General features: G+C 55.3%; 2 protein-coding genes across 2 annotated transcripts; one reads left to right on the top strand and one right to left on the bottom strand.

The window, feature by feature from the left end:
* Positions 1 to 12,784: 12,784 nt before the first annotated feature.
* On the bottom strand, positions 12,785 to 13,204 carry PLICBS_004111 (uncharacterized protein; the record flags this gene model as incomplete). The annotated part of the gene is made up of 1 exon (XM_065600414.1): positions 12,785 to 13,204. The coding sequence occupies one exon, from the start codon at positions 13,202 to 13,204 to the stop codon at positions 12,785 to 12,787; it is 420 nt and encodes a 139-aa protein (XP_065456486.1).
* Positions 13,205 to 15,670: 2,466 nt separating this feature from the next.
* Positions 15,671 to 18,785, top strand: PLICBS_004110 (uncharacterized protein; the record flags this gene model as incomplete). Its single annotated transcript, XM_065600413.1, has 3 exons — positions 15,671 to 15,743; positions 15,809 to 18,363; positions 18,477 to 18,785. The coding sequence occupies 3 exons, from the start codon at positions 15,671 to 15,673 to the stop codon at positions 18,783 to 18,785; spliced, it is 2,937 nt and encodes a 978-aa protein (XP_065456485.1).
* Between the last annotated feature and the right edge of the window lie 5,992 nt (positions 18,786 to 24,777).

The following is a 24,777-nucleotide window of genomic DNA, read 5'->3' as shown; positions in this document are numbered from 1 at the left end:
ACGCGTGAGGAGGCTTACTGCGCAGGATCGGCTATGACCGATGCCTGAATTTGGATTATGTTAAGTCACAAGGGAGCCCATGCCACGCCGACTACTTAAAGAGTTCAAAACCCCGAAAGGCAAAGCGCGGGCCCAAGCCTTCACACCCTGCAATCTTACTTTCCTAAGTAACTACCATATACATCCTTAGCGCTCACAGTGGTGTGAGTTCTGTCCCTTAGCCATATTCACTGTGCCGACTAGGACACCATGAGGCTCGCACCGGTGGTCATTCTCCTCGTAGGCGCCGTCGGCGCCGTCAAAGTCTCCCCAGATGAGGAAAAGGACTGGCAGCGATGCATGAACACTTTCATGGACACAATAGACGAAGGAGATGACGGGTCCAAGGCCGCCTGCAAGCTTTGGGACTGCCTGCACGTCCAGGCCACCAAGTACAGCCGCGGTGGCGGCATCACATTGGTCTCGAATGCCATCAGCCCGGCATGCTGGCCCATCCGTTTCTGGCCGGTAATTCTCCAAACCCATCGTTTCCCAATGCGACTTTAAGAGCTAGTATGCTGACGTGAACTCTCTAGTTCAAATCAGGCACCGCCCCCAAGGTCACACCCCAAGAGGAGAAGGACTGGCAGTCATGCACAAACAAACTGCTAGACCAATTTGACGCGGGCCATGATGGCTCCAACGTCGCGTGCACGATGTGGTCGTGCCTTCACACCCAGGCCTCTAAGAACGATAGAGGCGGCATCATCACGACCCTCTCCCACGTTCTGGACCCGATTTGCTGGGCGGAAAAGGCAAATCCTGTAAGTTTGCGCGTACGGACAACAGAACATTGTTAACTTGAGCAGTTTCCTGAACTATAGGCGTCCATCCGGTGATAGGGGCTAGCGAGAATGGTGATATGCGCCGAGTCTCGTCTACTGGACGCGAACCATGCTGTCATGCTTCAATATGGTGCCCGGGTCTCGATACGGGTTTTCTGCCCAGGCAGTTTTCCCCATATCCTAGTGCGAATGCAAGACCATGCCGTCTCGTCTAAGTTCTTGTATCATCGTCAGCAATAAATGTGCACGTTTGTCACAAGGTGACTGCCCGATGCCACCGGGGTCGATGCTAGGCTTGATCAGATCCGCAAGAAACTACTGAATATACACGCAGCGTGACAGTCCTTCCGCCACACCCTCTGCCCCACATAGGTTCGCCCAGGCGTCCTTCTCTATGTTGTCGTCACATGTCTGAAACAAAATATGTGACAGCGGTGAACCTCGGGGATAGCCCGCTTGGGGTAGCTCCTGCCTCTGTGACGTATGTCTGTTCACTACGATGCATGCCGTCCGCAGAAGGCACCGATCCATCTTACCAACCGCTCGGGTATCCCTCGGGCCCGTAGCCGCTCTGGTAGTCGTTCCTTGTACACCCCGTAGTAGGCGCCTTTCACGTCGAAGCTAATCAGGCTGAGCACTTTGCCCATCCACTAGGCCTTATATACCTGCTTTCGCAGGAGCATCAGCGCCTGGTCGGCCGACAGTCGTTTCCTCGCCCCGAAGTTGTTGGCAGGAAGAAGCGGGTAGGCCTCTACTGCGTAGTTGATGCGTTCCGCGACCACTGCTTCCAAGATCTTCCCTAGGGTCGACAAGAGCGAGATATGCCGCCACGCCTTGGCTACTGTTAGTTTCCTTTCTCTGGCTTCATTAGCAGGATGATCTTTGTTCTGTACGCCAGTGACGCCACTAATGAGGCACGACCCCATCTCGAATCGACGAAACGAAAAGAGCCCACACTCGTTACTTAACGACGTGCCAAAGCTGTTTCCACACAAATGCTGGTAGGTTGTCCTACCCAGACGCTTTCCACAGCTTTGCCGTCATGACCTTTTCCTTGATCTCTGCCAGGGTCAACTCAGGCATAACACTGGTGGTCGCTGTGGTAGATCCCAGTCGGCTTCTCTCCTCGCCGGTAGTGGCAGAAAGAACGTGACAAACCGCTCTTCTGTCTGCTCTGCCTTGCCTCCCGTCGTAGAGCTACCTGCTCGCCTCAGAGGCGGCTCCTTGCCGTCGGCCCTGTCCTTGCCAGGTTTGAGATACTTCGCCGCCTTCCAGATATTCACGTCCTCGGCAACAAACTCGTCCCAGTGTGATGTATTTTGCTTCCTGATGGCGTCATGGTAGTCTTTGTCGGCTTCTTTGACTCGTTGCTCCAAGTCTGGCCGAGCCGAACCGGCTGAGATCTTAGAGACCTGGCGGGGTCTATGCTGTCAGAATCTGTGAGTCATTTTGATGGCATGCCAATACTCACCGAGGCGAAGCGTATGGAGCGAAAAGACCGCGAGAGGTGGCGATCCACGTACGAGGTGACACAAAAGATTAGAGCAGAGCTAGACGTAGCAGACATAGCACGGCGCACGAGTAAGAGACTGCTGACACCGAATATCACATGAGTGGGTTGTGTACTGGAATGGCGAGCTCACGTCTTGACGGCTTGCTTGCAATTACCCCGTTCCCCGCAAAACGCACAAGGTGTTCCGGCCGGTTTATGGTTCCATGTAGCTATTGTATATTTGGGCAACCACATATTGTTGTCTATGTCGGGGTTCGCTGGCTGCCTGCTGAGGTAAAATCACTACCGCCTGTGCTATGCGCTTAAGCGTTAGGGTTGCAAGCAAGAAAAGCATCACCCCTTGTGAAATAAATGGTGAAATCTCCATTCTTGCAATCGCGAAGGCACCTTCTGTATGTCTCGCAGACTTCGTAAATCAGCGTCTGGTACTATGTTGTGACAGGCATTGAGGGCGGCGAAATTACTTTGCCATTCGCTCTGGGCCGACACCGCGAGAGTGAGGGCGAACAATGAGAGGGTTTGGTACATGTGCATGGTGCCCTTGGAGCCTACGGTGGCCGTTAGCTTGCGGCATGGTAAGATTGGAGGGCCAGGGCTGATGTACTGTGGGTCAAAATAGGTGGCGCGAGCGAGGCGGCGTCGATGAGTGTGATAATAGGGAGGATATGACAGCGATGCAGAGACCAGACGGCACGTCCTTCATATGTAGATGATGTTCGTCTGAATGTGGGCGGCCATGGCCCGGAGAGGCCGCCCGCTTACCCATTGGCTACGTTTTTGTGTTGTGGAGTATTCCTGCGATTATGGCAGGGGATGTCCTTTTGTCTCAGACAGAAGCTCCGACACGGGTCATCGACGGAGCCCCGGCGGGGGGGGGGGGGGTGTCTTGTCAGTTGAGCAAAAGGCGAGAAGGCAATGTGGGTGGAAGTAATTGCATCGTGATTGGCACAGAAGAGGAATGTGTAACGGGACAGTGTCGCACAGAGAGCCAGTTGCACAACATCTGCACTCAGTATATTCGTCCGCGGAAGCCGATGCTATAATCCGTGTATTAAGGTCGAGCGCCTGCATGCGTTGTGCTTTGGCTTCGTTGAGGTCAAAGCTCAAACACTGGTTGCATATATTTGCACACCAGCTTCAATTACATGGATTTTGCACCACAAAGCAAATATTTCCTTTGTGTATAAAGAGCAGCGCACTGTCGTGCGCTTACAGATAGCTCTTCAAGATAATTCTCATCAATTAGTACGATGCCAACTGTGATCCCTGTGGAGCCAATTGTCTGACAGACAGATATGAGGGTTAGGTTCTGTCTGCAGCTGGGAAATGCGCAGATAATTCAACGATTGGGATTGCTGGAGGGCAACTAGCGACCTATCGCAGCCTTCGGATTCAATGTAGGCTCCCTCAAATTTGAATCATTATGGGAGTCGGAGCGGGCCCAAGTCTGACCGTGCCACTCGCCCTTGGTCGATAGGTATTTGTCAGACGATCGTGTCCAATGCGCCTCATCGACCGCTGCTGCATCTGAAACGCCACGCTTGCATCCATGTCGAGGTTCGAGCGGTTTCTGTTCAACGGCGTTGCCACACTGATGCCAGTTTCCCACGGGATCTGATTTACAAAGCTCTGGACCATAAGTGCAAAGCGAGGTCAACCCTCGGATTTGCTAGCCAGAATTCTCTTCTTTTACTCTAGGATATTAAGGGTCTCAAAGTTTTAACTGTTTTATGACGTGTCAGTTGCCACATCCTTAAGTGCAACGGTCTCAACTGAGTGTGTTGACAACTAGCTGAGCGACTGCAACGGGTATCATCAAGCTAAGGAGAAAGGAAAGAAAGAAGGAAAACAAGAGAAAGTTGCAGAAAGGAATACGAGCTTTTGAGCGGAGCTCAGAGGCTCGTGTGGGTCCAGGTCGAGAGCGAATGCCGAGACCCACACGGGCACAGCCCGTTACATGTTGCGCTGCGGAATGAGACACGACTGAGCAAGACAGCTAAAAGCAAAAAGAAGGTCCGGCCTGCCTATCAATTGCCCATGGATTATGACTCATGTTTGAAATTGATTCTCATTTATGACTGAGACTTGCATCGGTCGGTGAGCAGGAACAGGCCATCTCAGCTTGAAACAACTCACCATACTGGGCATTGACTTATTTGGCTCTCACAATGTTCTGGGACCGAGCTTAAATACGCTGAGGCACGACGCTGATACTATCGTCCAAAACTTTCCACCGCTCCACCAAGATCCCCAGCAGACTGTCAGCATGAACATCAAAACAATCCTCTTCGCAGCTCTCGCTGGAACAGCCATCGCAGTAAGTCATGAAAACAAGCATTTGTCGCGGCTAGTGCCGGCGCGCTGATTCATTGGTACCTCGTCTTCCGTGGGTTCCATGTATATCCGTGCAGTCCAGCTGATCACTTACGGTCTTATTACTGCAGAACTATGACGGTGTAAGTACGCTTGGTATAATACAAGTCGTGAGCAACCTTGCCGTTTCATCGCGGCTAACCCCCGCAGTTCCGTAATTGTGCCGTGGATTGCTCTGGCGACGCCTTCGAAATAGCCAGTTGCATCGTGCGTATCCCACCACACTGGATGTTTGGTCCATTGGTGATAGACTAACATTGCCAATTTTAACAGACGAACTGCGCTGAACAGGTAAACAGACGACTCTTGTTGGAGAAGAATCCATTTTGTATCTCTCATGCTTACCTCGAGACGTGCCAGAATTAACTAGTGGCCGGACTTATGCCAGCCACAGCCCGTGATACATACACTGCGCTGCCTCGACAATTATCGACCACCTCACCGTTGTATCACAAGTAGAGATTATCATAGGATATTCCCGCATTCTATTTCACAAAGCTTCGTCTAATTAAGTCAAGCCTTTGGTCCTGTTTCCGTAAGACTATCGCCGAATGCGCATTTTACTCGAACTCGTTGACACAGTCAAGCAAGGTCTTGTGTCAATGTCAAGCCGCTCATTCACGTAGCACATTAACAGCACTCAGTGTTGCTAATAGTACAAACAATACGTATATTGGCAATATGGGACCCCTCGCAATATTATTGTATTGTCAAGAGTGCTATATTGTATTACGCGATATGGGGCAGAGCCATATTGTATTGCGCAACATGAGGTTGGTCCATATTGTATCATATTGTCAAAGACTCGACATATTGCCAATATATATCGTATATTGCACGTGACGATATAATTCAATAACCCACATGAAAGGTACCGTTACTTTATTCACTAGCAATATGCAGCCTAAGCCATGACTTCAAACATGTAACGGTCTCAACTTAGTGTGTTGACAACTAGCTGAGCGACTGCAACGAGCATCCTAAAGCTAAGGAGAAAGGAAAGGAAGAAAAGAAAAGAAGTGAAAGTTGCAGAAAGAAACACGAGCTTTTGAGCGGAGCTCCGAAGCTGGTGTGGATCCCGGTCGAGAGCGGAGCCGAGACCCACACGGGCCCAGCCGTTACAAAACATTCTAGCGCTTCAATCACATCCCTCCCCAGTCGATTTCGACGATCCTTGATGATGATCTTCGCCCCAGAGAAGAGCCGTTCAGGCTCGGCAGACATTTCAGGAATTGATAGTATATCCACGGCCATTTTTCTCAAGTTGGGGTAATTTTTCCGCTGTGTGCCACAGTCACTAAGTATCGGACTCGCCGCTGCGACATGCACATGACAAGTCAATGAAGCAGTGGCCATGCTACGAATTCTACCTCTGCCGCTGGCCAAACCTACACCCGTTCTGCGCAGAAGTCGATGCTCGGCAGTCTAGTGGTGACATGAGACCACACGAGGCCTCAAGTCTAAGAACACATTCCACATGGATGATTGAGAGCGGGTGAGTGAGGAAGCAATAAACACACTGGATTGTAGCGTGATAAACGGGATCTCACAGCCTTGGAGAACAACAGTCGCGCAAAAGACTCGAAGCCCCTCAGCTGCGCCACGCGGTTGTGCGTCGCCTGGTGAGGTAAGACCGGCGCCCGGGGCCAACACGCAGGGCCACGGAATGAATGCTACCGGTTGCGTACCATCAGGCCAGGTGGGGCGATCGTGCCCACGCGGCTGCCAACCCTGCTTTTCTCGGTCTGAGGGTCAATGCTCAGGGGGCAGACGGGAACTGGATTTCCTCGCGCGCCTTCGCAGTGCTCTAAGATCAATCTACGATGATAGAATGGACGATGTCTACAAGGAGACAGAATGCTCATGTCAAGCACGTTTTCGAACGGATGATGCACTGGACTGTCACCTGGAAGAATGCAAGGTTGGCACCTGACGACTCGATCACAAGCAAAGCTGACTGAAATGCAGTCTCAAGAGCGCTACCACCTCGCCGAGGCCGAAAGGTGCCGCCGACACGCAAGAGCGACAGACGATGGCTCCCAGGACGCTTTAGATAACGTATCACTGGCTGTGGGCAGAAGGCGAAATAAGCAGTCTCACCTCCCGCGTATTTGTCCCCACCCACATTGTGAGAAACAGCCAGCCTTTTGGTCCAGACAAGCACTTCGCCGACATTTCTTAGTTCGTATGTCCATTGTCCCCTCTACAATGTGGCTCGGAACTGACAACATAGCAGATATTGACGAAGGGCCTGAAGATTGTGTGGCTTGTCACGAGGTTTTCAGACGCCCCAGCGAAATCGTCCGACATATTGAACAAGCCAATGACAAGATACATAACAATTTGTGTAAAAGAAAGGCCGACTATCTACGAAATACCTGTGTGGATTTGAAAGTTCGCGCTGATGACGAGCTAGATGCTTGGGAAAATTCCGCGGGTAAAGGAAACAAAAGATGGCTTTCAAGCACGACAATCCCTCATATGTCAAGATATCAGCAACGGCGCATGCGCAGTTACTGCTCGCAAAGATGGGATCATCATAAATTGGCGAAGATCGCTGAAAGTCTTCTTCGAGAGGCAAAGGCTGTATCGAGTGAGAGTCCCAAAGACTAGTGTCGCGGTGCCGTGTGTGGCCTGCAGCCGTTGGCCATGGTGCGCAGAGGCGCATGATTCGGACCGCTGGGGACTGGAGAGCTTGTCCAGCTGACTAGGGCCGATTTTTGTTCCTACGGATAGCGGGTGTGCCGGGTCCCGCAGATTCTTCGGGGTTATCTCAAAGACCCTCTGTCGTTGGTAACCAAGGGGATCGTGGGCGGCGGCCGCTCTTGACTAGAACAACATGAGCCTCAACAGTGGAGTTAGTGAGCTATTCCTTCTGCGATCTTCGAATTGGGGTTCTTTTCTAACCATCTGCCACAGGAGAGCCAGTTGAAGCTGATAGTTTCTTGCCAGAGTGGCACGTCATTCATTAAAGGTAATAGATACGCAGGCCGAACCACTTCACTACTGGGGCCGTCCTCGGGGGGCCGTGTGGCTAACCCTCCAAATCGGGCAGTCGAACATTCCATTGTCACTGCCATGCATCTTGTGCCTCTTCCAAGAGATGGCTGGTCGTCGTTCCTGTGCGTTCTCCCAGCCATCCGTATAAGTCACTAAAACACGACGGTATTCCAATCGCATGGCCGTCCGTATCGTAGCAATTAACTTCGCTGTCGCCAGCGAAGTAAGGAGCCTTCCACAGTAGACGCCATTTCAGAGACCGCAGCAGCAGCGACACGACAAACGCGGCGCCCTCCCACTGTGCTTTGTTTGGTCCCGAGCCTCACGACGGTGACGGCGACTAGAACGCCCTGTACAATCTATTGCGACATGGCCTGAGAACTATTTTACCAGTGTTCCCAAACCACATGGCAACCGCGGAATCGACGAGCCCTCAGCTCACTGATCCCGCGAGGTGTCGGGGTAGTGATATCAATGTATACATATCTAGTTGCACTTTACAAGCCGAAGTAGAGCTGCAATGGCGTATGCTGTCAATATCAAGCCGCTCATTCACATAGGACGTTAACAACCCCTGCTGCCTGCCATCGGTGGCGATAGCTTCAGGCAACCCGGCTTCTGCCTGCCATGTCTCAGATGCCTGCATCAATTGGGTCAGTATAAGTTACCAACCTCAAGTCAATCATTAGATAGAAATGCAAGAGTCTTTTGTTGCCCAATTCGCTGGGGACCTTCAGCCCGGTCGTCAGTTAGTCATGCACACGTGCAGTGCGACAGGTGTCGTCAATTCCCGCACCCCGGACGCGGTAGTAGGTAGTCGACAAAATGGCCACTGGGGAACTGACTCGCCCTTTCCCCACTAGAAAGAAGGCTGGTTCTGCCTTTCAGTGTCATTGCCGGTTGCAATCTTTCCAGCTGGACAAGTGGCCGCAACAGACGTGGTTTTGCCCCGCGGGGGCATCGCATCCATTATCCGCTACGGCAGCTTGTTGTCGTGAACCATTCTGGCCTTGGGTCTCTTACGATCTTAAGAGCCACAAAGGCGTAATGGGCGAGCCCATGTCCATATACGACTACCTCCATCACCACTCCGTCTTGGACCAGTTTTTCCTGGACACATCATAACGAACGCCGTATTCTCGTCTCTACTGTACCTGGGCCATACTGTACCGGCCCTGGCAATAACTGTACTTGGATAAACGGTCCACAAGATGGCGTGGATACCGTAAGTCCGTAAGTCCCTTAATGCAAACGTGCAGTAACGGCTAAGTGCTCACCATTGTGACGTTGCTGTCCCTACTTTGCACTTGCGTCCACATGCGTGTTCCTCGGAATCGCGTGGTCACCTTCGGACGCGGCAGCAGCTTCCGCACTAGATCTCCCCATGCTGCATCAGGTCCTGTGGCCCCCATAACGTCTTGCATAGGAATGGACACACGTCCACGTAACGACGCCGGATAAAGTGACATGACCTGTAGCAGCTAACGACAAGCAGAGACTGGATGACAGGAAGCGACGGACACGGCAGTACAAAATGCGAGCAGACGACGTCAGGAAACCGACTATAGCTGCGATGTAGCGTGCACCCGAAGAATGTGCCAATACCACGACTGCTACGGTGATCTACTTGTCAAGCTTTAGACAATGTCCGTCGTTGCCATAGTCGACAGTTAGACGGCACAAACCCCTGCGACTGCGTCTCGGCACAGGCTCCACATCAGCGAGCGGCATGTCTGGAATTAGATGACGCCGTCCACATGAAGGAATTGAACCAGTACCCATGGCATCTTGTCCATCTTCGACTCCGGATTGGTGACCTTCGCCCGGATCTGAATGTCGAGGGCCCCGGCGGACGATGCGGCCGCCGCCATTCCGCAGAACTGGTCGTCACCATGCAACCACGTTGAGAAACTGACAAGTACTGCCACACGAAGTGGTTTCCCACACTTCGCAATGATCTGCACGGCAAGCTCTGGCTGCCGCTACGTAACAATGCCGAGAAACATACATATACTGTAGCTGCCAACACGACGCAGAAGAATTGGTCGGCGTACGTCCCTGCCCTTGGTCTGCATGTCAGGCATCGGACGAAGCGGTTCCCCGCCGCCGCATCCACTTACATGTTCCACGTCACTGATAGACCACGTCAGGGAGCGGGCGAAGTGAGATGCAAGCAAACGGCGCGCCAAGGGGCCTTGTGGGTATTACCACTACAGCTACACCGGTGGCAAATGTTCCATCGTACGTGGGGAGATATAGTACCATTAGCTAGGCATCATGTCACGCATACAGTAGCATCTCTTCCTCGCGGTTATTAACCTGTTCGACAAGTTGCCCCCACCAGGCGACCCGATTACATATGGTCAGCTCGTCAGCAACCTCACTAGGAGGCAGTTTTATCTTCACATCGATCCAGCGCCAGATAGTTGGAGGGCCTATACAGAGAAGGGACACGTGGAAGCCAGGTTCGATCCATAGGGAAACTTGGCAGCTTGACATTACAAGAGAGTTCAACAATACAGAGACGGTACGTCATTGTGTCAACTACTATCTTCATGTCCTCGAGGGAGCTCGAATGTGTGCGGCCATCATTCTAGGCCCCATCTCCTAGTGTCGTCCACGAGAACCAAAATCTGCACAAGTTTGACAGCTTCATCCACTGGCAACTCAGGAGAGATAGCTTGCTCATGCTGGCCGTATATGACACAAGGGGGGCCGAATCCCACGTTTTGTCTCTATCAAAGTTTCTCGCATGAGACATTGATGTGATCCTGTATCATCGTAAAGGCCTGTTGCCAGCTCCTGGATCTGCCTTGTCCACAAGTGCGAGGACTCTCACTCCCGGCATACCTGCCACAGGCCACCGTCTTGCAAGCGGCGTGCCTGGTGCGTCCATGTTGACGAAGCCTGGGTGGGCCTTGGAGTCTGGCGCCTGGCGCCTGCGAATCCGTTGCGGGGTTGTTGTGGCCTGGTCCTCCATCCAATGGCACGACCAAGTCCGACCCACTTCTGCGGTCCAACACTCGTCCACCGTCCAACACTCGGCCACATCCGACCCTGTTCCACGGCGAAACGCCCTCAGATCCTCGGTTTTGCCAACACGACTGACTGCACCTGCCTGGACTCTGCTTCTGACCAGAGTCTGATAGATTTACATCCAAAATGTCTCTGTCTCTTGTGCTCCTAAACCGACAAGGGTACTTCACTCGAATGCCTTTCGCCATGTCCACACCGAATTTTGATATCGTCTTGGAGTCAGCTCAGCGACTACGTCCAGTTGAGCTGTTTACACATCCATATATAGTTGAACTTGTGGGTGCTGGCTTCGACAAGCCGGCGAATACTGCGTACTACACTCTGCGCTTCCCGCGAGTCTTGAAGATCCACGACGATCGGTCGTTCGGAGATACGACTAGCTTCAAAGAACTGCAGGAGATGGCCCAAAACTGCTTAGCGATGCCCGACAAGTCGCAGAGAGAAGAAAAACATTGGCGTGAAAGGTTATGTGGCCGGCAGCAAATTGACGAAGAATGAAGTATCCTTCTAGCACAATAATTTATTGAGAGAGATAGGACAGCCCGGGAGTACAGCGGCTACATTGGTGGCATCTAGGTCGCGCTCTGGGCGTCGAACATCTCACCGTTCGGGAGGCGCCAGGCCCTTCCTGCTCCAGTGCATGCTCGTGAATTTTGATCACATTTCTTTATTCGCGGCCACGAACCACTGCATAGACATTATCCCCTCGGGGACCTTCCAGAACAGGAGAGCATGTGACGCGAGAAGAGACGACGTCGAAGCCAGGTATTTAACCGAACACGGCCTACGGGATGATAGAACCGCAAACCAAGCAGTTCACGTTTTCAGTCCAGGTACGGTCGCCACCGGACACATCCGACCTCAGGTCACGAACCACCCATACTGTTGGGACCACTCTGAAGATCCAGCCTCGCTTCGAAAAGGGCCTCGTAGGCACGGCGTGTTATGCATTGCGGTGTCTCCCGGCGCCAAATCTCGTGGGACCATTGCTAATGCTGTATATCACGCCCAGAGAGAATCCCCGAAAGACCCACACCTTGAATCCGAACATCTGGCACTACATGATAGTCCGGTGTTAAGTTTGGACTTCGCCGCCGTAGTCGTTGCAACCAAGATGCACGTAAATCTTCGCCCCAGCCAGCCTACGCTCTAATAGACAGGGATTCGACGCCCTGCCATGGCTGCTCTGCGACCTAGGGCAGCCGACGACACAGCGCGTGCAACAACGAGGTACCCGACGAGGTAGATAAGCAGCCTGGGAAGGCCTTGGATGCTATTGCGATGCCGGCCAAGTGGCGTGCGCGAATAGATACCCTTGGAAGTGCTGGCTGCATGACTTGATGCTTGTCTTATCAACTTCACACTGGTACGCTAAATTTATTCAAAGCTCTTCCCTACCCTTCCGTTTTGTACAGTACCGCACCTGAACCGAACCTTTGGATCGCCCTGGATATCGTTCAATGTGCCGTCGATGGTCCACGAGAGCTAAAACACTTCCTCCAAAACTTTTTCTCTCCTCGACCCGACTCCCATGGCGTCTCCACCCGACATCCGCTGCGGCCAGACCGCATGCGCAGCACGTACTCATATGTACGTTCGCTCCACCCGCCGTTCGTTTCACGTTTCGACTGACAACCACCTGCCTTGGACGAAGCGTTCAGGAGCGCGACCAGACCGGGACAGCCATCGCCTCCTGGACTGGCCATGAGGAAAATTGTAACAAAATAACAGCTGGCCATAGCCAACTTCCCCACAACACCTACCCGCTTTGCAATCTCGACCATGTCATAGCCCGCTTAGCCCGGGCGCCGACCATTGGAATATCATCATGATCTCGTCCGGACAGGTGATGCTGATGGTTTCAACCTTTTGGTCACCCACTCCGCAGCTGACTCCTTCAGATAATCCTGGATCAGTCGGCACTCGCAGCTGCCATGCTCCATCAACATGTTCTTGAGAAGATACGTCTCTGCCATCAGCTCGGATAACGCCTCTGATAGCCTGCGGTGCTCCTGTTCTAGGTCGTCGTGCCTTGATTTCAGCTTGTCCTCCTCTTGCCGCCTCCGCGAGCGGCACTTGTCGGCAGCATACGGTTCTTTTCGCGGACACGGACCGTCCTTGGGTCATCCCCACCAGAAGTCTCGGTTTCGCTCTTGGTGCTGGTCCGGCGCTTGGACCCTGTGGTGAGGTCGGCCGTCGATATGGCAGCGGTGGTAGAGGCAGGCCGAGCCTTTCGTGGGCGGCCACGCTTCTTGACTGTGCTTGGTTTGGTCTTGGGCGATAGCGACTCGGGGGATGCGGTGGTGAAGAAGGCCACGTCTCCCGACAGGTTACTGTTGATGCCATCGGACGATGGATTGCTCATGGAACTGCTGGTCATTCGGAAATAGAAGGGATCAGGAAACTGCATGCCACTGTTGCAGCAGTCGTTTGTGGCACTGGCGTGCAGGTCGGCCATGGTGCCGTCTATACAGCTCATGGATAGATCGTTTCCGAAAGTGTCGGTAGACGCCGGAAGACTCTCTGGCTCCTTCATAACTAAACAACTATCTAACGGAGGCGCGCCGTGTCAATATCAAGCCGCTCATTCACGTAGACCGTTACCAGCACTGCTGCCTACTATCAGTGGCGATAGCTTCAGGCAACCTGGCTTCTGCCTGTCGTGTCTCAGATGCCTGCCTCAATCGGCACAGGTATAAAATACCGACTACAGTCAATCGTTAGATAGAAGAATCAAGAGTCTTTTGTTGCCCAATTCGCTGGGGACCTTCTACTCGGTCGTCAGTTAGTCATGCACACGTGCAGTGCGACAGGTGCTTTTGACCTGCGACCCCTCGACAGCGAAAGGTCACTCGCATCCAGCCAGCTCGACAGCCAATGGGGCGGCGTGTCGCACTGCACGTGTGCATGACTAACTGACGACCGAGTAGAAGGTCCCCAGCGAATTGGGCAACAAAAGACTCTTGATTCTTCTATCTAACGATTGACTGTAGTCGGTATTTTATACCTGTGCCGATTGAGGCAGGCATCTGAGACACGACAGGCAGAAGCCAGGTTGCCTGAATGTCGCACATAGAGCAAGCTTCATATTGCATAACATCTGCACTGAGAATATTTGCCCGCGGAAGCCGATGCTATAATCCGTGTGTTAAGGTCGAGCGCCTGCACGCGTTGTGCTTTGACTTCGGTTGAGGTCAAAGCTCAAACACTGGTTGCATATATTTGCACACCAGCTTCAATTACAGGGACTTTGCACCACAAAGCAAATATTTCCTTTGTGTATAAAGAGCAGCGCACTGTCGTGCGCTTGCAGATAGCTCTTCAAGATAATTCTCATCAATTACACGATGCCAACTGTGATCCCTGTGGAGCCAATTGTCTGACACTGAAGCTATCGCCACCGATAGTAGGCAGCAGTGCTGGTAACGGTCTACGTGAATGAGCGGCTTGATATTGACAGCACCTGAGACCATGACTATTGAGTACATATCGAAGTACTTGACGAAGCGCAGTCTACTTGTGAGGATTATGACAGATATCCCGCTTGTACGGGTTGGGTTGGTGAGCTTATACACGCCGACACTCAAACCAGGCGGAGAAAGATCCCGTGCTGGTCAGCCATGACGTATGCACAGAGGGGAATCTCGAAGAGCCGTACTGGAACGGCGGAGTGTTATCGAGCCATCGAAACGAGATCTGAGCAGCACGGTGCAGAAGGTGCTCGATTGAGTGATCCTGGGTGGTCGAAGGTGCTGGGGCCAGTCGCCCGGTACTTTGGGCGAGAAACCCGTCCGGGGGAAGCCGCGACGGGTTGCCGGGAAGGGTGATGCAAACTCGAGACGAGTTTGGCAACGATTGGAACCAGCCTTTCAGCATTGGCGGTCGCGGTCTATACGGAAGGGCTCCGGGCAAGGTGATGGAGAAACATCCCGCAGCGCCGTCCGGGACTGGTGGGGTACAGCCAGCGTTGCCAGCTATGGGGCAGACAACACTTTGCGGCGCCGACGGACCGTTTGCTCCGTCCCAGGTGAGCAGAACCAACACGGGGTCCGTACCCCTACGGAGTGCTACCCGGGGCAAGACGGTTCGCTTGGGCCGTCAGCAAAACGAAGAACAAGCCACTCCTGACGCAAAAGACATCAGGCCCGTTCAGATTGTTTCAGCGGGGAGTTTGAAGCAGAGTGCCCGTCTCATTGCGACGTTCTGTTCAACGTCCACACGGTAAGTTGAAGCTTTCCCACACACCTCGAGCACACGCTAAACAATTCTCGAGCCGAGGATAGGCACCATGGCGAGTGATCGATCGGTGTATGAAAACCAAGCTCCGAGCGGCAACCACCAACCACCGCCAGGGCGGCAGGACATCAGCCTGTGCAATGCTTGCGGTATGACACAAAGGCGCCTAGGCCATCGACGCGGCGCCGGAGTTTGAGGGTTTCCCAGCAATCCCTCCTCGCTCGCCCGCTTGGCCTGCAATTGTCCTGTCCCGCTGCGACGCCTCAGCCACAGCATCACGATGGAGTTAGCGAGTGGCTGGTGCTCCCCCTTCGGTGCCGTTGCCATTGCGTCACCGTGAGATGCCCTATGCCGCGCGATGATGGCCGGGGGCCACAGTGACGCGCGTTGGCGCAGTTTCGCGCGCCATCCACTTCGCTTCAAGCTGAGCCAGTGTGGCTTGTCCTTGGAAAAACCGGGCTGCCGGGCTGCCGGGCGTGGGAGGAATAGACGGTAATCTGACGTTTGCGCTCCGATGCCACGACATGTTTGTGTCCGTGGATGGATGGGGACCCCCAAAAACTTGTTTGCCGTCGCCGGCATGTGGACATATAAATCGGTGAGCGGCGGGCGTGGCGGCCCGAACGAAGTGTGCACGAATAAAGAGTGTGAATCAATACTCTAATGACAAAAGTTTGAATCGCCAATCATGCCGATCACAAAGAACAAGGAGGCCGAGACCCAGGCCCCGACCCTGGCCGAGGAGAAGCAGCCCCAAGTCTGTAAGTTGGCCCTGCCAATGTCTCGGCCCATCCCGTAAAGTCTAGACTCTAACCCCCCATTTCAGCCGCCCCCGAGACCGCGGGCGCCGACCCGAAGGCCGTGCCCCGGTCCGCCGCCGCCGGCGTCGTCAACAAGAAGGGCGAGATCGTCGACGAGTCGGACAAGGCCATCGGCAAGCTCTCCGACTCCAAGGATCTGCAGAGTCTGGTCGGCAGCTGCGTGACCGCTGAGGGAGACGTCATCAACGAGTCGGGCGACGTCCTCGTAAAGGCCTCGCTCGACAGCGAGTACACCACCCAGGCCACCGAGGAGGCCAAGGAGACCACCGGCGGCTGGAACGTCCTCGGCAAGGCCAAGGGCGCCGCCCAGACCGTGAGCAGTGTACGCAGACCCGTCAAGACTGCCTTCGCCCTCAACAGGGACCTCGCTAACGCGTACAATCAGCTCTCCGGCGGCAAGGGTGGCGATAATGCTGAGAAGAAGAAGCCGTCGAGCGGCGGCGACGACGACACCCCGTCCGAGTCTGCCAAGGACGACGCCAGCAAGGCCACGGAGCCCGTCAAGGACGACGCCGGCAAGACAGCAGAGTCCGTCGACGACAAGGTGCCTCCCCCCGTCCAGCTCCAAGACAAGGAGGCCCCCCCAGCTGACGCCGCGTCCGCTGGCAAAAAGACCAAGGAGGAGAAGGAGACCGTCCATGGAGATGATACCCCCGCCGAGAAGGTCGGCCAGGACGACCTGACCGAGCAGGCCCCCAAGCCCATCGACGGGTCCGCAGAGGGCACTACCGAGGACGCCTCGAAGGTTGCAGGCGACAAGACCGAGCAGGCCAAGGACACCGCGGAGGAGGCAAAGGATACCACTGAAGACACGGCTGAGCAGGCAAAAGACACTGCAGAGGACACGGCGGACAAGGCCAAGGAGCCCACAGACGAGGCCCAGGAGGCTGGCAAGGACATCACGGACAAGGGCGAGGACGCTGGCAAGGACGCTGGAGACGTTCCCGAGGGTGACAAGCCCGGCGACGACCTCCCGGAGGGAGAGGGCGCCAAGGATGCCGCTGAGGGCGTCGGCGAGCAGGCCGAAGGCGTCACCAAGGAAGGTGAGGAGGCCGGCGAAGCTGCCCAAGACAAGGTCGGCGAGGCCGGCGAGGAAGCCGCTGAGAAGGCCGAGGAGGCCGGAGAGGAAGCCGGCGAAAAGGCCGAGGAGGCTGCCGAGGAGGCGCCCATCGACTTCTCCGTCCTCAAGGGCACCAAGGTCAACAAGGCCGGCAACCTCGTCGACGACAAGGGCGACATCATCGGACGACTGTCCGAGGGCGACGCCAAGAAGCTTCAGGGCAAGACGGCCGACGAAGATGGCAACATCTGGAACGATTCGGGCAAGATCGTCGGCAAGGCGGAGCCCATCCCTGACAGCGAGCGCGAGAGCTCGAACAAGTCGTTCGCGCCCTTCCAGAACTTCCCCGACGCCGTCGTCGAGGCCGACGGGCGCGTCACCTCCGAGGGCCGCCAGGTCGGCACTGTCGTCGAGGGCGACCCCAAGCGCCTCAAGGGCAGCAAGGTGGACGAGGACGGCGACATCCTCGACCGCCGCGGCAACGTGGTCGGCAAGGCCGAGGCCTGGGACGAGCCCGAGGAGGAGCCCGAGCAGGTCGTCGACCGCTCGCTGCTGGCCGGCAAGCGCGTCAACAAGGCCGGCAACGTGGTCGACTCCAACGGCACCGTCTTCGGCCGCGTCATCGAGGGCAACGTCGCCTCGCTCGTCGGCCGCATGTGCGACAAGGAGGGTAACATCATGAGCGAGTCGGGCGACAAGATCGGCAAGGCCGAGCTGGTGCCCGAGGGCGAGCGCGAGGGCTCCAAGGAGGGGCCGTTTGCCGAGCTCAAGGGCTGCACCGTCGCCAAGGACGGCAAGGTCGTGACCTCGTCGGGCGAGGTCGTCGGGCGGCTGACGTCTGGCGACCCCAAGACGCTGTACGGGCGCTCCGTCGACGAGGACGGCGATGTCGTCGACAAGAACGGTAACGTGGTGGGCAAGGCCGAGCGCTGGGAGGAGCCCGAGGTCGAGAAGCGCCGCGACCCCCTCGCGGGCCGCAAGGTCAACCGCGAGGGCAACGTGCTCGATGACGACGGCCACATCATCGGCAAGCTGACGAGCGGCGATATCAGCATCTGCTCCGGCAAGGAGGTCGACGACGACGGCGACGTGGTCAACTCCAAGGGCAACACCGTCGGCCACGTCACGCTGCTCGAGGACATCCCCGGCGAGTCCGAGGAGGACAAGCAGAAGCGAGAGCAGGCCGAGAAGGATCAGAAGCTGGCGGGCCAGCTCGCCGGCGCCATCGAGCAGTCGCTCGAGAAGATCCGCCCCATCCTGAGCCTGATCACCAGCAAGGTCGACGCGGCTGAGAAGACGGACAAGGAGGACCTCGACGAGGAGCAGCTGGTGCGCGAGGTCAAGCCGCTCATCGAGGAGGGCGGCAAGATCCTGACCGAGACCAACGGCATGATCCGCGGCATGGACCCGGACGGCCGCATCCAACGCCAGGCCAAGTACAAGTCGGCGACCAAGGACGCCAGCCCGGAGGAGCACCACCTGGCCGACGTGCTCAAGGAGGTATGTATTCTCTTCGCCACTAATGATCGACGACGTGTGCCGCTGCTCGCAGTTGGCATGCGCTCGCTCGAGTGTCTTTCTATGCAGATCACCGCTAACACACCACGTCACAGCTCACCGGAACCGTCACCCAGACCATCGACAACGCCAAGCGCAAGATCGACGGCATGCCCCACGCCAAGAAGGAGCTCAACCCCCTCTGGGGCCTGCTCTCGGAGCCGCTCTTCCAGATCCTCGCCGCCGTCGGCCTGCTGCTCAACGGCGTGCTGGGCCTTGTCGGCAAGCTCCTGAGCCCCCTGGGCCTTGGCGGGCTCGTCCACGGCCTGCTCGGCGGCCTGGGGCTCAACAAGATCCTCGAGGGGCTCGGCCTCGGCAGCGCCCTCAACGCCCTGACCGGGAAGAAGGACAAGCCCAAGCAATGATTTGCTGGGTGTTTGACGTCGCTCGACATGGTCGCCGTCGCCGTCTGCCCCGTCGAGGCTGGAACAGCGTTTGTGTTAACGAGTGGTTAAGTTATATGTATCGTATTTGGGGAACTTGAATTGTACTCCGTATTAATCGTTTGATTGGCCCCTAGTAATCGCCTCTACCCGCAAATACATTCGGACTCAGAACTGGATGGCACTCGGAGCGCCAGACAGGGTATTTTGACGGTCCAGGACACTCCGTCTTTGCGTTACCCAAATTACATCCGCACGTGGATACAATCCCCGCGGTTATACGTACTACCAGAACTTGACAGAACTGAGGGTGCTGCAATGCCAGGTTGCATCTGGGAGCTCTGCCGTCTCCGCGAGCGAGGAGTCTCGCTTACTCTACCATTCGCACCTCTTCTACGTACCGGTGCTGACTAAATGACTGGAAGACGGGCCAAGAGTGTCTCTTGTCTCCAAGTCTCCCCTATAAACCAAACTTATATGCAGTGTTGAAGCGGTGCTTCAACAGATATAGGGGAGTTACAGAGGAAGGAGGTGTCGTACGATGACACAAAACTCGCATAATACTCGTCACGACATAGCGCATATCAACAGTGTCATTTTCATCCACTCCGTACCAGTCGATTATCGCCCGATCAAGCTCAATGGTGTGGGTCCTCGATGTTGCACTGGTGCTGCTATATACTCGATTAACAGTGGAAATCTCAAACCCGTTGATCCATCCGGAAAGGCGATTTTCAAATTATCTCGTCATCAAACTGGCTAATCCTCGTCCCAGTGTCATGGACGATGTATCCCCTGGGGTTTCGGCCTGGAGCGGGTCCCACTGGAGCTGATACTCGTACCTGCCTCTCAGAGCTGGACACACCCGAGAAATTGGTGCGCGCTTGGATGGGCGTCTGGAACGACATTGTTGGTAGGCAGGAGTGCTCTCCAGGGAGCTCCGGCGCTCTCCAGCGGGGCCACAGTTACCACTAGCCGTTCCGGGGTGGTGGTCGTGGGTGGTCTCTTGGACTCGGTGGTGGGGGAGTTCGTACGTAGTCTCGGACCACATGTGGTGCGGGGATCCTGGCACGAACCACCCTCCTCATCTCACCAATCTCAAAATGACGCAAGCCTGGCCCTTCGACCGCGCTGGAACATGGAGCAAAGAGCCTTAACATGCTCTGCTTGAACCGCCCGGTTTCTTCCTAGACTCCAATCCGCACGCAACGCTCATTCAATCACACATACTCTCAGCCCTCTGGCTGTAGGTGTCGGTCGTGGCGACTTGTCCGCTCATCGACTACTCGCGCTGCTGCAATGCCCGGTCCTGAACTGATGTGTTGACGCACACATTTTACAGTACTGTACAGCACTTCAAATTATTGTCCTTACCGGAGCCGTGACAGCCCGCACTTGCTGTAATCTCGTACAATGTTCCATCTCCGGCCAAGTACAGCATAGGGACTTGTGAATGTGGCCGTCTCTGCCGTGGTGTGGGAGGCTGTGAGCAATCGGCCATATCCCGTGCCCTAGGCTCCATAATCCCCGGCCAAGGAGAAGCATGAATCGGCCCCATGCACAACTGTCCGGTAGAGACTTTTCATTCCACACCGGCGTTGCCATAGAGCTGGGGCGAGTTGTGGCATTGTGCAAGCACGCGCCCAGTTCTGTATGGACATGGAGTAAGTGGACAGTCGACCAGACCCAGACGCCGCTTTCTGGGCGTCGTTGAGCGGTGTCTCCCGCTACCTTGTCTTCCGGTTCCTGACAAGCAGACCACACCATTGAAGTGTGGTCAGGTGTGGTCAATCTGGCTCGCGCAATCAGAAAGAAGAATATGGGTATAGGGCTGCATCCAGATGAGGTGGCAGCGTGACACTTCGTGGCATGCGTAAAGAGCGTTGTCCAACTCGTGTCATGCTGCTCGCTGATTTGGTTTCGCGTATGGTGTGCCAGGGCCATGTGCTGTGCGACGCTGCGGGTACGCCGTCCAGATTTCGACATGCAGATTACTCTTTCAGGAGCATACGATTGTCCTGTTCTTCACGTGGTGGTTACCCACCGACCGATTGCTTTTTGGCGCGCCTTTGCTTGCATCTCACTTCGTCCGCTCCCTGACGTGTTCGATCAGTGACGTGGAACATTAAGCGGATGCGGCGGCCGGGACCCGCTTCGTCCGATGCCTGACATGCAGACCACCAAGGGCAGGGAGGTGCGCCGACCAATTCTTCTGCGTCGGGTTGGCAGCTACAGTACATGTCGGTTTCTGGAAATTGTTTCGTACCGGCAGCCAGAGCTTGCCGTGCAGATCATTGCGAAGTTAGGGGAAGTCACTTCGTCAGTTCTTGCGTCGCGTGGGGCAGCTACAGTACATGTCAGCTTCGCAACGTGGTTGCATGGTGACGGCCATTCCCGTCGTGCAGATCATTGCGGGGTGGATGTGGCCGCATCGTCCACCTGGGCCATCAACATTCAGACCCGGACGAAGGCCGCCATGCAGGGCGCGAAGACGGACAAGGGTGCTGGTTCGTCCAATTCCTTCATGTGGACGGTGTCGTCTGGTTCTAGACATGCCGCTCGCTGATGGAGCCTGTGCCGAGACGCAGTCGCAGGGGTTTGTGCCGTCTAACTGTCGACTATGGCAGTGGCGGGCATGGTGCAAAGCTTGACAAGCAGATCACCGTAGCACACGCGGTCTTGCCACATTCTTCGGGTACACGCTACGTCGCAGCTAAAGTCGGTTTCCTGACGTTGTCTGGTGGCATCTCCTGCTGCCGCGTTCGAGCTGCCGCGTCCGTCACTTCCTGCCGTCCAGTCTCTGCTTGTCGTCGGCTGCTACAGGTCAAGTCACTTTCTCGACGTCATTGCGTGGAGGTGTGTCCATTTCTATGCAAGACGTTATGGGGCCACAGGGCCTGATTCTGGATGTGCAGATCTAGTTCGATAAGCTGCTGCCGCGTCTGATAGTGACTACGCGATTCGGAGGAACACGCATGTGGACGCAAGTCCAGAGTAGGGCCAGCAACGTCACAATGGTGAGCACTTAGCAGTTACTGTACATTTGCATTACGGATTTACGGTAACCACACCATGTTCTGGGCCTGTTCGTTTACCCAGTTACAGTTATTGCCACGGCCGGTATGGCCCAGGTACTGTAAAGACGAGGATACGGCGTTCTTTTGATGTGTCCAGAAGCTGGTCTAAGACGGGGTGGTGATGGAGGTAGTCGTATGTGGACATAGCCTCGCCCATGACGTCTTTGCGGCTCTTATGAACGTAAGAGAACCAAGGCCAGAATAGTTCGCGGCAACAAGCCGCGATAGCGGCAAATGGATGCGATGGCCCTCGCGGCAAAATCACGCCTGTTGCGGCCACTTGTCCAGCTGGAGAGAATGCAACCGGAAATGACACTGAAAGGCAAAGGCAGAAACCAGCCTTCTTTTTAGTGGGCAAAGGGTTACAGTAGGGTCCGTATTGAGTGTCACTGTTTTTACTCAATGTAAATTTACAATGCGTCCAATGTTGGCTGAAAGTGGGGTCGTGTCGGCTTCTGTTTGAGCCCCTCTTGTTTCCTCGCCAATTGCCCTTAGACTTACAACAGCTAGAAATGCGTCGTGCCAGACGAAGAGAGACCAAAGAAACTCAGGATGACATGGACTGGCCTTGCAAACAGCCATAAGAGCTCCGCAAGATAGCATAACTCAAATCCGGCGAATTGCCGACCAAAAGTTGAGGGAGTCCATGGGTACAGATACATCCAGCTTCGGCGGAGGAAAAAACCAGCCCCACCAACAGCCCAAACACACAGGCTTTGCTCTCCGATTTTATTGATCGGAAAAGGGACACTCAAAACGGACCCTCCTGTACAGTTCCCCAGTGTCCGTCTCGTCGGCTACCTACTGCCGGGTCCGGTGTGCGGGAATAGCACCCCATGGCGGCAAAAGGTGAAGTTCCGTGACCTCATCCACACCCCCCAGAAACTCATCCCCGGAGCTAAAGCTGGCCCTGATATTCCCATTTCTGGAAGCCATGCTGGAAGGCCACAAGCTCTCTGCGTACCTGCATCGTCCAGTTCCTGATGAGGTTCTGATGACGTACAGAAGGAGGTCATGCAAGGCCACAACTGACCACCCGAAGCGGCCGGGGAGGGGGTGGTCATAGCGGACCCAACTTGGCAGGAAGTGGACAATCACCCCTCATTCTCCTGTCACCCCCACACCAGAACCGGTCATGGCAGGCCACAAAGCTGCATCGGCCAATTCCCGACGATCCGTATCGTTTACGAAACGATCATTCAAGGCCACTTGTGGCCGTCTGTAGGCGTGGGTTGGGCAACCGCCCCTGCACCCACAGCAAACCTCACCCCACCACCCGGACTTCCATCTTTGGCAGCCATGCTTGATAACCGCAAAGCTCCCTGCGCTGCTCGTCGTCTGGTTCCTGAAGATTTCCCAGCTTTGCGAGACGCTCATGCAAGGCCAATACCTGAAACCCGCAGCCATGAAGGGGAAGCGGGAGAATAGCGGCCCTATGGCGGCAACAAGCGGACAACCCGCCAGTGATGACCCGTTTCTAGCCCAGGTGCTTCCACATCCTCTTCCGGAAGTCACGCTTGAAGGCCACCACTTCCTCGCTAATATTGTAAGCGGTCTCACGTCGAGAATTCGGATATCGGCAATGCTGGCACCGTGATGGCAAGCACGTACAAACCGATCGACTTCCTGCAAAGCCGGGCTCCCCGTGCCATTCCTTCGAAGTCGAGAATATCATGGCTGTTGCGGGGCTCAACCATCAGAACCGCAATATTGAGGGTACGTTTCTGCCAATCTGCAAGCGTTGGCGGCCGCTCCTGCCGGGGCTTCCATCAGTCCAGATGCAACAAGATCCGCTGCCTAGACACTCAGAATATCATGCCAAGAACGTGTGATGATAGAGGAAGGCGCCGAACGCCTGCCGATACGATACGATACGATACGATAATTATTTAACGTCCGGGAGCTATAGTAATAGCTGGAAGCCCCTATTGGGGCAAAGGACGTGCTAGGCTGCTGATTCTAATGTACAAAGATGCTGCTGGATCAGGTTGTATGGCGGCTGGTTTCTTGCCTGTTGTCTAGGTTAGCAGCCAAAACTGGCTTGTTGCCTGAGGCGCCTGCGACTGACAACTCTCCCCTGTAAAAATTCTTCGCGTTTTCGAGCTGTTAGCAGCCTGATTGTGCGGGGTAATTTTTGCAGGCCACCCGCCACGCTTTCGCCTCTGGGGTCCTACCGGGACCCTAACTCTTCGGAGGGAGGCATGATTGAAGACCTTAGGAGAGTTCATCTTCAACCGCACGAAGGCGTGGTCCTGCTTGACCGCACGTACCTTCAGAACCAAGGTGCGTGCGGTTCCCAGCAGCTAGCTGCGGTCGGTTTTTCTCCTTGAAGGCAAGCCGCTCGTCGGCCTCTGATCCCTTCGGAAGGTTTTTCCCTCCCGCTGCGCCTGGGCCGTTTCTGCCACCTGGTTCCTGGGGTGCAGACCGCGGCAGCGGTGTCGGCCGAGGTGCAAGAGAATTCTGGCTAGCAAAACCGAGGGTTGACCTCGCCTTGCACTCGTGGTCCTGAGCTTTGTAAAGACGGTCATTGCTCACCGAGGCCGCGAGGACGGGCAGCGCCTGGATCCCGCTGACGGGGAAGGGCCTCGCATTTTAGCGCCACAGAGCCGAAGCTATGCTGGATGGACGCTATTTACGGTGGTCTTCAGGCCTATGTGAGGAGCCGCGTCCTGGTAGCAAGGCCCGTCGCAACGCGGATTGATGGAGAATCCCAAGGGACCGAATAAGTCTACAGCCGGTGGCCTATGTTAGGAGAGTATGCAGTACTGTGAATTGCGCCTAGCTCAGCACGTCTTTTGTCCCGATAGGGAATACCCGCAAGACGTTAAATGAACACACACACACACACACACACACACACACACACACACACACGCGCCTGCGACTGATTCCCCGCC

Source organism: Purpureocillium lilacinum, assembly GCF_023168085.1.
Source record: "Purpureocillium lilacinum CBS 284.36 DNA, scaffold_3, whole genome shotgun sequence".
In the NCBI taxonomy this organism is placed as follows: Eukaryota; Fungi; Ascomycota; class Sordariomycetes; order Hypocreales; family Ophiocordycipitaceae; genus Purpureocillium; species Purpureocillium lilacinum.
This window is presented reverse-complemented; position numbering and strand designations above follow the sequence as displayed.